This window comes from Macrosteles quadrilineatus, unplaced genomic scaffold, assembly GCF_028750875.1.
Source record: "Macrosteles quadrilineatus isolate MER2022 unplaced genomic scaffold, UCM_ALF_1.0 Scaffold_5__1_contigs__length_97177068, whole genome shotgun sequence".
NCBI classification, from domain to species: Eukaryota; Metazoa; Arthropoda; class Insecta; order Hemiptera; family Cicadellidae; genus Macrosteles; species Macrosteles quadrilineatus.
In genome coordinates this window covers 76,835,001-76,849,532 of record NW_026542598.1, presented here as the reverse complement: position 1 = coordinate 76,849,532, position 14,532 = coordinate 76,835,001, and the positions used below count along the sequence as shown (strand labels likewise).

General features: G+C 34.1%; 1 protein-coding gene across 1 annotated transcript; it reads left to right on the top strand.

Annotated features, from left to right (window-relative positions):
- The first annotated feature begins 1,140 nt into the window (after positions 1-1,140).
- On the top strand, positions 1,141-14,446 carry LOC128996009 (beta-alanyl-dopamine/carcinine hydrolase-like). The gene is made up of 9 exons (XM_054421119.1): positions 1,141-1,302; positions 5,182-5,329; positions 6,076-6,273; positions 7,470-7,574; positions 8,777-9,011; positions 9,456-9,610; positions 10,159-10,241; positions 12,540-12,736; positions 13,446-14,446. Exons 2-9 carry the CDS (start codon positions 5,243-5,245, stop codon positions 13,559-13,561), a joined length of 1,176 nt encoding a protein of 391 aa, XP_054277094.1. The 5' UTR covers positions 1,141-1,302; positions 5,182-5,242; the 3' UTR covers positions 13,562-14,446.
- Positions 14,447-14,532: the final 86 nt, after the last annotated feature.

Sequence of the window (14,532 nt, the reverse complement as noted above, 5' to 3'; positions counted from 1 at the left end):
TCGAAATCGTTCAGGCCATTTTTGGGAAAATCTTTTTTTCCGTCATTTTATGGGGTTTTATGGGAAAATACCAATTAAAAAAAAAAAATTTCTAAGAAATGAGAAAAACTATCAAAATTGTAAGGATCATAACAAACTATGTTAAATAAAAACGGATTTTTTTGTCTAAAATCCTATTTTTCGTTATTTTATGGGATTTTTATGGGAAAATAACACAATTTACCATAACTTTTGAACCGTAATTTTTACAGAAATGGGATTTGTACCATTTTGTTCAGAATTTAAAGGGCTACAACATACTAAATTTTTATCAAAATCGTTCGGGCCATGTTTGAGAAAATCCGATTTTTCCGGTTTTTTATGGGTTTTTATGGGAAAATCCCCATTAAAAATCAAAATTTCAAAAAAATGAAAAAAACGCCTGGAGATACCATGGATTAGAACCTACATACCAAATTTCATCGAAATCGGACCACAGGTGTAGTCTCTAGCTCTGTACACATCCAGACACACAGACACACAGACACACAGACACACAGACACACACACACACACACACACACAGACATCACTTCGAAAACCACTTTTTTGGGTCCAGGGGGACCCAAAACGAATATATCCACTCAAAACTCAAACTCGAAAATTTTGACGAAAACAATACTTTCTCCATATACTATGGTATAGGGGGAGAAAGTAAAAAGTAAGTTGTAGCTCTAGCTCAGTGCTAAGAAATAATTGTTGTTAATGTAGAACCTTCAGTGGAAGTGCTTTGTTACTTTTCCTCAGTAAATAGAACATAGGACCAAACGTCAGTTCACGTTATCAGCAATTTGATCAGGATTACCAGGAGTTTACAATTTCGTAGAAAGATCAACACTTTTATAGGACAGGCAGCTGATCATTATTTAATTGGTAAACATAGATGATTTTCTAGATATCAGTTCCTAGTGTCATAGCATTTTCAAACACAAAGCGATAAGAACTTCCGTCCCGTTAACAGCTGATAGCAATCATGAAGTGGTGAAATCATGTTAACCTCATACACTTGAACATGTACACACGAGGGAGTAATTGGCATAGCCCACGTTATTTTTTGTCGTTCTAGCCAAAGTCAGGCAAAGGTTTGAAACCATGCAGCCTCACAGTTCAATAATCATCGCGTAGGCTACTGGCACAGGTGATCACGTGGTACTTTCAAGGTCACAAGGTGTTGATAACACAAGGTCTGGGGCAGTAAGAGTCAGTTCAGTGTGCAAGTCAACAGCGGTCGCGAGTGAACGCTCCGCTCTCGTTACTGATAAGGTAAATAACAACTATTTGCAATAATAATAAACTGTGTTGGTGATGGTGGTTAAAAAACATTTTTTTGTAATTTATGTTTTCGTTTGTGTTTGTAGTCAAGTAGGTTAACGATATTTTATCAACTGGGTTGTTGGGTTGAGTGGCTATAGAGGGAAGATACAGATAACATTTTGTTTATTTCAAAATGCAATCTATATTACAGTATCATCTGTACTGATGAATACATTACTAAACTATTTATTATTGAGAAGTGAGGCATTGATTATTTTAAATTATTAAATTAATTTTATAGTTTACATTCAGCAACCATACAAATATATGCAAAAGGTGTATAGCTTTTTTAATGAATGTACATACATTATTAATGTCTTTACTAACTTTGTGTCTTTAACAATGTTCACGTTTTTTTAACAACTGAAACTGGTGTTATAGGCTATGTACTAAACTATACATACTATACATACATGTACTGGTACTGTGATGTTTTAGCTTTGCCAATTGCATTTGTGAAAATGTTTTCAGACCATAAAGATTCTGATTCATAAACAGTTTTATCTAAAACCCAAAGCCAATATTTTCATTATTATAGTGTTAGATGTGTACAACATGTAAGTTATAACAAAAGAATATATTTATTTCTTCTCAAGTAAAACTCAAGGAATAATTTTAATGTCACAGTAATTTGTTTAATTTTTTAGCATTTGTTCAAACCTTATTTACGTAAGGTTAGGAATAAAAATTATAACTTCTAAAACAGTTTTAATCATGCAACACATTTTTATAATGCTTTATATTATACAGTTTTGTACAATATAAAGTGTGGTGGTAATAATTGTTTTTGACATAATATTAATAAGTAAGTTCTAAGTAAACAAATTTGATATTTTCTAACAATGTTATCAACATTATTTGATTTTGGCTTGCTAGAATAAAAAGCCGGTTGTGTTTGAATGGAATTTTAAATCATTAACAAACATAAATAATTTATAATTAATTGATGTTTATAACTTTAAAAAGCCCTTAAACTTTAATAGCCTTTTTGACATCAAAGTAAGAGTCAAAACCTCAGTTTACATTTTGATTGCCAGGTTCTTGATATAAGGTAAACAACATAATTAATTATTTGTTCTTGAATCTGGGAATACCACATAAATTCTCAGTTTACTCCCATGAGTCAGACTTTTTAATTTTACGATTATTAATTGTAGTTTATATTGTTGTTATTCTGTCGTTTCATTCTTAACATAATTTAGCTGTATGACCATCTTATCTCTGTAACTAAGTAAATAAGTCTTAGTGAAGTGTAAACTAGGTCAATGGTAAATCTAAAACAGAGTCCCTTGAGCTTCTAAAGTTTCAATGTTAACATACAGCAGGATGTAGATAAGCATTTAGTTAGTGGAATAACAATTACATAAGCTAGAGATACCAACAAGTTAAGACCATAATTGCTTGTCAAATATTAAATTAAATCAGTGTTATTAACTATACTGGTACTGTAAATTTGAATGGATCTTCCCTTTCATCTTTCCTTTTGAATATTTTACTTGGATTAGGAATTTAAATCCCGTTTTGAAAACGTTATCCAATAGAGAATTAAATTCCCATATAGGGTTTGTAAAGTGTTCTCTATTTATATTTCAATTGGCAACACTTAACACAACAAACTTTGGTAAAATGAGACAATAAATTCCGGGAATGAGGAAACACTCTAGTTGAAAGATGCTAAAATATTTAATTTATTTTATTCAATAATCCATTTACAATGATTTCAAGTGCTAGTACCCCTTTTATTGCCCACACTGGTTGTTAAACAGTGAAGTTACTAGTTTTACTATTTTGAACTGCTAATACTGTACAATTTGATGCTTGACAAATCAAACAATCCTTGTCCTGGAACTTTGTCAATATTTATTCTCTTACACCTGAAAACAATGAAATGTCTTCCATTGGGATGGTAACCTGTCTAATAAACATAAATCTTGTTCACAGTGATCAACTTAGAAGTTTGAATTTATTATCGTACTATCATTGAAAGTAAAATACCCCTGCCGCAGCAAACCTGCAGACTAAGCGAATTTCCATTTGACTGATTGGATTTACACTGAAATGTCTACTTAAAAATATAACATTTATTCTTGATTTAAATAGAATTAGTTTAACAAGTACTTAGGTTTGCTGCATCAAGGAGGGTGAAACTTTTTTTTGTTTGTAAAATGTGAATAGGTAGTGAGAAATAAAAACATTTTCCAAATTTGATCAAAATATGTTCACAAACAAGCAAACTACAACAGTTTACTTATTCCCCATAAGAATAACATGGGAATTTTAAATTTACAATTTTTTGGAATTTTCTCCGTAACTATTAGGCACATAATAACGCTTCAATATACTAAATTATTTGTTTTTTTAAGCTCTACAAAATGGTTTGGAAAGAAATTGCTAAATTTTATGTTTTTTGGGTCAAAAATAGGAAAAACCTATTTTTACCCCATAAAACCCCCCGTAAACCCCCGTTCCCATGGTCCGATCATGCTGGATCGCGAACTCGTTCGAATAAACGTACGTTTACACATTTGTACAAAATTTCATCCAAATCGGATCATTTTTGCTCGAGTTATCGTGCTGACGGACACATATATATATATATATATGAATTTGAACGGATGGTGTTTTTGGCCTCTAGGGACCTCAAAACGAAAAAAAAAATCGGTCCCGCGTCCAGGTCTTACCATGAGTACTACGGTAATAGCTTATTCCCTATATGGGAAATTCACTAAAAGTCCTGTCCAAGTTAAATTTAATTGATTTAAAATTACGAGTAAATTTCTCCAAGGCTATAAACATATGATCATTTTTTTTTTTGCTTCAAAGCTTATATTTGAATTATTTTGGTTATATAACTCCTTGGTCAGTCAATATGATGAATCACCAGCAACCTTGTTTTCCGCCTCAAAACACTTTGTGTCTCAATTATTTCACCATACCAAGTTAATTGGATATAATTGCTTGCCTTAGTTAATTAGTTTGGTTACCAGCTCTGAAATACAAAACTGAGGACAAAATGTATAAGTTTACAGTACTATTCATACTCGACAGCTTAGAAGTTATTTTATAAAAGTTTTTTATTTTATTTTACAGGAAATGGTACCTAGGGAAAATTTTTGACTTCATCATAAATATTTATTCAAAAACAAAATAAATCTAATACTGTATTCTAATTCAAGTGTATTAAACTATACACATCTAGTTTATATAGATGGGTTTTTCATCGGAAAATTATCTGAAAACTGTTATGTGAAAACAAAAGATTATAGGAGTACCTGTTGTTTAATATCTAAAAGTTTTGTTTACTTTTTTTAATTGATGAATGAATGAATGGTTTGTTCCACAAAAATCGCTACATGATTTAAATGTTTACAACTTTTTCTCTAGCTATGATGGTTGTTTTGTGGGTTTATGGGACCAATTGCGAGTTGAATTTAAATTTTACAGCAAACCCCCCCTCCCCAAAAAAAAAAAAAAAAAACACTTTTTGTGTCTGTTGACAAAGTAGGTAATAATAAAAAGTAATATTCTGCCACTCTGAAAAATTTTACTTGGTTAGGTTTACCTGATTTAGCATTTTCCAAGTTAAAAATGGATTTTTTATCTACTCAGTACTGGTGGTAATATTTTTGTAAACTACCAACTACCAACAATTTTTTTTACAAAACACTTTTTTGGCAAAGTAGTCTACATTACTAGTACGAAACACCAACAATGGAAATGTGTTTTACACGGTTATGAATAAAATGTAAAGTAAGGCGAGGAAGCCGTACGAGTGTGCTGACTCTAAGCACTTTATTGGATTGTTGTAATGTGTGGTGTCACTTCCAGAACCAGGCCAGCATTCTACAGCTAGCCTTTACAATAAACCGTGCGATATCAGACATCCGCGATGCCCGTCTCTGAGAAAATCGGCAGGAGAAACTGCATACCCGTCATCTACTGCAGGGGAACCCACTATGAAGTGGGGTTTGATGTGGTGAGTGTTTTTAAAGAGTTCTGAAAAAAATATGAAATAAATGAGTTAAAAGTGTGTATAGTCATGAAGTGTGTGTAATAACAATATAAAAAAAAAAAAAAAAAAAAAAACTAGAGTAGACAGGTAAAAATTCATGTTAGATATACTATAATTTTCACAAGTAGCTCGCAAAAATTTCTCAAAAATTTTGAAAGTTCTACAGTAATTAACAGTTATTTAAAAACTGTACTGTACTAAATAATAAAAAATATATTAATATAGGCTATATAAAATATTTAAAAATAAATTTATAAAATATCTTGACATTTGACTTATTGATTTTGTTCACATATTTATTTGTATTGTTCACTTTTTTGTTTCGGAAGTTTATTTTAATACACTACTTTGGCCATACTTTGGAACGGCAGAGATGTAAATACCCAGGTATTTACAATTGCAGTTCAGTACCTACTTTTCATAAATACCTGGGTATTTTTTACAAAGGGTCATAATATTGACATGACAAATCCAATGAACCATGTAAAACACTGCTAACGTTTATATTTTTTTTAAATGAACAAACTTTTGGAGGTTTACCCACCCCCGGGCAAATACACATTTATAAATACCCAACCCACTGGGGATTTTCCCGGGTCCAAACCACTAAACGACATACAAAAAATTTCAATTGCATAAGAGAACTCACAAAATAAAATAAAAACATAAAGTAAAACAACAATCATGATTACAACTGTTTCAACCCCCAGGGCCGAACATTCAGCAGCCTAATCCAGAGCTTCGTCGCCACGTCAGGACCTCTCAACAAGGTGTACCTCCCGCTGTACGACAGTCCGGAGGGTCGTAAGGCTTACGACGCTACACTCGCCACCTGCAAGGAGAACTTCCCTCAGTACGTCAGAGAGATAGAGGGAACAGCGGACGGTGCTCAGGTGCCTTTCCATAAGGTAAGTTTATTCGTTTTGTAATCCACTTTCACTAATGAAAACTAACTGTTGAATGATAAGGGCTGCTTTAATAAATGGGCCAAGAGGTTTTGGGTTTGGTGGAGGCGCAAGGAAGAGAAAAATTACCCCACAAGGTAGGTGGATAGGGGCTCAATTAGCCCCTAGATGTATCTGTAGCCTAACTTAACAATTTGACGTGGTCTATAACTGTATTACTGTTCAATCGACCAAATAAAGAATCTTGCATCTTGTATCTTATTATCTCAGGCCCATAGTGCATCACATGCTAACCTGAGGAGGATCAGATTTATTTTTTCACTTCAACAAACCTAAATATGCCATTCCAGTTTAAAATTTTATTAGTGTTTTTATGGGATTAATTCGATCAATATTTTATACAATTTTAATGAATAGGGACACTATCTACATTACAAAACAACTATTCCAAAATTGACCGAAACAAATATAATCTAACTATAAAATATCAAATGAAAAAATGCCTCAAGCTATTTTTGCTTTGCATGTACAAATTTAATGAAAACCTCACCACAAGTACAGTACAGTAGACTCCCTCTTTTCTGGATACCTTTTAACCGGACAGAATCGGCAGGAAGTGGGCAGAACTGAAACGACTTTTCTCAAGCAAAAGATTTGAAACCAGTATGATTTACGTGCCTCATTTTACTATTTTTACGTGAAAAATCATTATTGACTTAAATAGTATGCATTGAACGTTTATAATTCGACGACGAGTTTTAGGGGACGTTGGTAAAACCCGAAAAACCGTTATCCGGTCTGGCCTTGGTCCCAAGGAGTCCGGATAAGAGGGAGTCTACTGTTTGTAGCTCTGTTCACGTCCATGCACCCACCACACATATAGTCACTTCAAAATCTCTATTGAAGTTTGGGTAGCACCAATATGAATACACGCACAACAAACTCAAACTTAAAGAAAATATCGGTAAACATTATATCAAAGTTTAAAAATTCATCAAAATTATGGTACTGTACATATTTTTCTCTAACTTTTCATACAAACCTATTTTTTATACAATGCTCCTCAGAGAACTATAGTGAGCTAATAAAAAAAATTATACCTGATGTTTAGTGTAATTTTTCACCGATATCACTGATGAAAAATATTGCTTGCTTTAAGCGAGGTATACATTTTGATTACATTGCCTTTGTATTTATAGCTGTTTCTTCTACACATGGATGACATCCTCCCAAACTCGGTTCAAAAGAAGTCATCGGAATCAACCAATGGATGTTCAACATTGTGCTGCAATCAGCCAAACCAAGTGAGTTCTGTCATTTTAAATTCATACGGTATGTTCAACGTTGTTAAATGATTTGAGGCCAGTCATGATCCACTAGATTATATCAATAGGATGTTTTTAAATATGTTACATTAGTTTTGAAGGTTTTTTTTTTTAATGTGAGTTAAACAGATTAATTATTCTGTTTCCAGTTGAAAGGAGACACTCACTCATAAAAGTTAATTTAATTTTTCCAGTTTCATTTTATTTAACCTAGCGACATAACATGATTACATACTTGAATCAGGGACAAGAACAGCATGAAATATCAGGTATACCATATAAAAAATATGTATACCTTTTTTTAGGTACTACCTGAAACTTAATTTGTTGTTGTAAAACAAATGTGGCAGTTCTCTGTACCTATTTTCATTCTATTTGTGGATCAAGGTTAAGCTTCTTTGGTGAACATTTTCTTTTTAATTCCCAACTACTACTGCTGACTACTGCGACTGCTAATGTCAATTCACCAACCCTCAAAAATATTGGCGATAAATTAATGATATTGTTTGTAGTATAGGTGGTGCAAGTTTTAACTCTAAAATCAGGAAAATTTAGACCGAGCGTAATAATCTAGAAACCTTATCTTGGCTATTGATTTTCCTTTACTATATTTGCTTCTAAGCCCTATTATCTCTACTTAGGTTAGCAGGGGAAATTTAAAATAGAGAAAAATACGAGGTCACTTCTATAATACCTAAGAGTATATTTATGAAATTCATTGCTTGATGGGGATCACTTTGAAGTGGTGTTTTGGGTTGTGATTTTCATGTAGGATTCTGTCCCCCGTGCATTCAAAGTTATCATATTATTAACACTTTCACTAAAACCCCGGTGTGACAGGCCCACGGAAATTTTCACAAACGCATGTTGGCAACACTGTTTACTTGGGGGATTCCATTCCCCAAGACCTTCCCCTTCCCCCCTTTTCCTCCCCTACCTGTTGATATATTATTTGTTCATTTTGCGTGGGTGCTGTGACCTTGACAGGTTCATAACATGCCTATCTCAGAAGCCCAGGGTTAGTGTATTTTAAAGCGGGGTCTCACAGGCCAAAGGTTTCGGTTTGTGTTTCTAAGCGGGGTCCATTATTTTCAAATGGAGTCTCACAGACCGGTTGTTTCGGTTAGCGTCAGCCTGGGTAGGGTTTCGGTATTAGTGTTAAACTTATAATTATTTTACAGGAAATCCTGGGCCACAATGAGGACGCGCTGGCCGAGACTTTGAACCACATCTACTTCGTGTCGGCTCACATCCTGGAAGACTCTCCCCAGGGAAAATGGAAGGTCCGGGAGGAAAAGTTCACGTCTCTCTGCTACGCAGGACATCTTCCAGGCTTCACCATGTCCTATAACCATCATGGGTTCGTCTTTTCCGTCAACATTGTTAGTGCCAAGACTCTTATCGCTGGCAAAACACGTGAGTATGCTTAGTGATCTTGTCAATATTTATTATTAATGAAGTGAGATGCCTCGTGTAGCTTTGTTACCGACAAAGTCCAGCTTCCTTTTTAGCCAGGGCCATTTAGTCCGATGATTAAAATAAGGTGCGTCCTCACTCCTGTTTCGATACATAAAAACAACATTTTCAAAAAATCAAACCGTTAACTAGATTACAATGTTAAATTCGTACATCAATCACAATACCAGCAATTTTGGTGCAGCTTTACAGGAACAATTTTTTATAAAATTTTAGACATGCTTTATATTGTTGCACTACTTGGTTTAAGATTAAAGAGATACTGTGAGCCTTTAGCTTACAGTAAACTAAAGAAAAATATCTCTTTGAGCTTCAACAGCCAAAGCTGCATAAATTTTGTTAGAGCTAAATTCCAATAAGTTAATATTGATCTTCATGTTGTAGCAAGATACTTCCTGACGAGAGCGTTGCTGGCTGCTGAGAACCTACTGCAAGCTCAGCAGATTCTGCGAGATGCCGGTGTTGGAGCGGCAGAAGGAGTCAGCATCAACATGACTTTCCTCTCACAGGAGGGGGACAGGGTGTTCCACAACGCTGAGGTAGGAATGACTCCCTTGTTCATATAAATCTCCTCTATTGTATGAAAAACTGCCTGTCGGCTTTGCCCGACATACTTTTGGGTTGTTTACTACTATTAACCCGCTGAAGTTATGACTTTGCAAAAGTTATTAAGGATTATGTTAGAATTTTATCGGAAATCGTTTTAACCCCCTTCAATTTTGAATTTTGCAAAACTCCGTCTTATTGCATATTTACACGATACAGGGGTTGGTGATAGTGCTCGCTTTGAACATCAGAAGGTTGCTGATGTGATTCTGAGAAAAGTAAGTATTATTTTATGGAAAGTGGACTTAGCTTTGCTTGATTCTAGGGCTTTCAATAAATGGTCCTGACTAAGGTATCAGCTGATCTTAGTCAATTGCGAAGCTAAAGTCTCATCCTCCACCTTAAAATGTCAGTGTTATAGAAATTTAATCAAATCCAGCCATACTTATTTGATCTGAGGTGAAGTTTAAAGTTTCGAGTTGATTTCTAGTTGCATTATAGAATAATAGTACTGTACTGTATGTAACACCTTTTGTGATAGGTTGGTCCAGCACTCAATGCCAAAGAATCTCCTCTCAGCATCCTTACAGTTAGTCCTGGAGAGTTGTTCTTCCATACAAATAAGTAAGTCTCCCTCTCCTATCGTATTTTGATTGTTTTTGTTGTTGTTGAAATGTATTATATTTTTTTCTGTGGTATCCCAATTATTTAATAATGAAATTTTGTCAAATGGACTAGACATTGAAGAGCAAATTGATCAAGATATAGGTTGGTGGAAAGAGCTTTGTTTGACACTGCTCTATTTTAAAAATAATAAAGTTCACATTAGTGCACTTATTGGTGTTTAGCTTACTGTACAAGAGCTGTCATCAATTCCTTGCTTACTGGAATAGCCTAGCTACATTAGTTATTTCTACTATATTTCTAAAACTCAACAAAGAATCAGCTTGAGTCAAGGGAATATGCTTCTCTCACTTGTACACCTCTTATTACTTGATAACATACATCAGCTTACAATAGCAAATCAAGACAGAAGTAATTTTATAAGCTAACTTAATTAGCTTAAAGAATGGTCCAGCACAGCAAAACATGTACTTCATTACATTGGATAAAAGTGTATTTTTCAACCTCACATAGCAAAATTGAACGGAAGCTGTTTTATGAGCTAACTTAAAAAACAACACAGGCCTACGCAATTTGTTCTAAAAATTAGTTATGTTGAAGGATGATGCTGTTATAACAAAAAATTAGTGATGGGCGGATTCAACAAAATGTCGGTACCGGATCCGGATCTTGAAAAATTCGGATCCGGATCCACACACTGTCATAAGGGCGGGTTAAAAAAAAAGGTAATTAACAGAATGCCAATTTAAATCATACTGTTTAAAATTAAATTGGTAATGTTTAAAGATTAATACATCTTATATATAGAGTAATCTCCAATTGAGCCCATAAGGGTAATCCCTCATTTTTTGGGGACACTAAAACTTTTCAAAATCATAAAATGATACTTGGTCCTAAGTTTGCACGACCACCAAAAGGGTATCTGTATATTTTACAATAGTTCGATCTTGAGTATGGTATATCGTGGTTTTTGCAAGCAGCACCCAATTTATTTATGCCTGAATCACCTCTTGTTAATCTCTTCCTTAAATTCGTTCCAGGTCCATAGTACTGATAGACGGGTATGTGAAGTTCTACAGGTAAAATACCCTGTGCCTGTATACAAGAAGACTGTACTGTGTTCTAACATAGAAAAATATTAGATGGGGGAGTATTGACTTTTTTATTCACCCTGTATGGACACAGATAATCTACTTGGACACAGACACAGGGTATTTTACCTGTAGAGTTTCACATACCCGGCTATCAGTACTGAGGACCTGGAACAAATAACAAAGAGAGGCAAGCAAGGGGTGATCCAGGCAAACGAGACCGATGTTTTCCCGATTTTATTACTAACACAAATCTGTCTGTATCTATGTACAAGACCGATTAACCGGATAACACGGTGGTAAAAATTATTACCGGTGTAAACATTACTACTGGTTATTATTACCGGTTTGGTAAACATAATTCCTGGTGGAAGTGCATATGCCCGGCTATCATTACTGTGGACCTGGAACTAAATTCGGTGGTAAAAATTATTACCGGTTGAAGTGCATATGCCCGGCTATCATTACTGGGGACCTGGAACAAAATTCGGCGGTAAAAATTATTACCGGTTGAAGTGCATATGCCAGGCTATCATTACTGTGGACCTGGAACTAAATTCGGCAGTAAACATTATTACCGGTGGATGTGCATATGCCCGGCTATCATGACTGTGGAACTGGAACAAAATTCTGCGGTAAAAATTATTACCGATTGAAGTGCATATGCCCGGCTATCCATTACTGTGGACCTGGAACAAAATTTTGAAAAAAAAACTGCTATATGCAGTACTGTGTATTAGACTCCGGATTTTTCGTAATCCGGACCGGATGTCCGCCACTTTAGTCCGGATGAGCGTACATGGATACAACAGACAGCTTTGTGTTAGTAAAAAATCGGGAAAAAACTGGTCTTCTACATGGATACCTAGACAGCTTTATGTTAGCAAAAAAATCGGATCCAACCCAAGATCCGGAATTGTTTGGATCCGATCCGGTGCCGGTTCCAGCTTGGATCCGGCGGATCCGGTTGTCCGATATCCGGATCCGACCATCACTACAAAAAATTAAAATAAAATATAGTTAATCTCATGTACAAAAATAAGTATCTTATCGGCTGAATGGTGTAGAAAAGCTGAACCTCTCTTATTTCCAAGTCCTGTTAAACTTTGGCTCTTACTAGAAAGAGATATTTTACATTCAACTTATGAATTTATATTATTTGCAATATCAATTTGTTTAAGTTTAACGGCTGCTCTGTTGCTCGCAGGTACTTGAGACTACAAATTCCCGAGGTGGGAGGAATGATCGTGTCGAGCAGTGATAGTCGTCATGCCACACAGGAGGGAATGCCGACTCCCAAAACTGCCGATGATGTCATCAACGTACTTGGAGACCAGTCCGGCAAAGAGTTCACCATATTCCGTGAGGCCGGTGATGATGACTTTGTCAAAACTGTGGCTGTCGGTAAGTTGTCACTTTCAGTTGAGATAAACTTAAAAATAGAATTTGTTTTGAAAACTATTTGTTGGTCCTTTCCATCTTTGGAATGAGAACTGTTTAAGAAGTTGAAAGTTTATAAACTTATATTTGAAGATTGATTAGACAAATAAAGGATTGATTAAATGGCATGATGAATATCTTGCTTTAACATCACTAATAATCAAGTAATAGTCAAAACACAATTTTTTATAACAATTATTAACCATTGTGTGTAAAACATAAAAATTTGAGGTTAAAGTATGATCCAAGCCACATATATTTAAAATTACTTTAAATAACTTGGAAACAAGTCTAGTCAATAGCTTTAAGATTGATAAAACTGAAAGGTAGAAAATTCAAATGTTTGTGTTTTAAAATTATCCTTTGTACTTTCCAGAATTTTGAGAACATACAATTCCCTTCATTAATTTGTTTCTCTGGGATTTTAGTTCAAAGAAAGTATTCTTTTCAACAACGTGAACCAAATTATAGGAATGATAGTAGTCATGACTTGTAGTAAAGACGGATAAAACTTATTTTAAAGGCCGTGAATTTCCATGGAAATAACCTATTTGTTAATCCTAACCACCTAGAAGTAGGCTACATTTTGCATCTGATATATATATAATAAATTTTTTTATGAAAACGGTTTTCATTTCTTGACAGCTTTTAACAAATCAATCACTTTTTACAGGGATATTTGACTGTGTCAACAAAACATGGAGCATCTACGCAGACAACCCAAAGACTAGCAAACCCATTGTGGTTTTGCCCATCGAGATTAAGAGCTCTAAAAACAGCACCACATGATTCAGTGTTCGCGGACGATTGATTGTACCATTGACTTTGGATACTGAAATAGGCATACCATCTGTGTGGACCAGCTTTAGCCAGTTTTTTAACCAAACAGATGATCATAGTTGACTAAGCGTCTCATATTGTATGCTATTATTTAGGTTTAAATTCCTTTTTTTTATTCAATACAATAGTTGATTGGGTCATAAAAGATGCAATTGTTCACACAAATTGTTAATTCAGTTCGGCATGATTCAAAAGTTAGAAAACAATGTTTAACGGTAGCACATGCTTCCGCATGCTTCATTGAAACAAGTTAATAGATATTTTATAAACTGGCTATAACGGAAATGGAAACGCTATAACAGGGCTGTTCACTATACAGTAGAGTATTTATAGTCAAAGGACACATAAAAGTCATGTACTTAATCAAAAATGTATTTTTATGAGGATTATGAAATAACTTTATTTATTTTTGTAGCCTAACTTAGTTGAGTTTACCACCTAAAATGGATGTGTTCTTACTTGGAGCTGTACTTAAATAATTTTGAATTCTAGGTCTTATATTCAACTTTTTGTCTGGGATAAATCTTAAATATTTTTATTTTTCTTTGTTTTCTGTCAACAAACTTATATTTTTTTAAGGGAAAATGACAAAACCCTAACTTCATTACTACCTAACTAACTTTAACCTGTTTTTAAATAGCATTACCAATTAGCTAAATACTTGTATACAAATCAAAAGAAAGTTTTCATTGAGCATTTTATCAAATACTTTACATATTTAAGTTAGATTCTAGATTGTTAATCAAATTATTAACTTTAATTGTTACTTTTGATCTCTACACCAATATTCCTATGGTTTTGTAAAATAATGTACATAAATGTTGTAACTTTTAATACAAGTTATTTAATTCAATAAATTTTAACTTTAGAGCAATTGTTTTATTTAACCCTCACAGAAAGATATTAATAAAACCACTGTG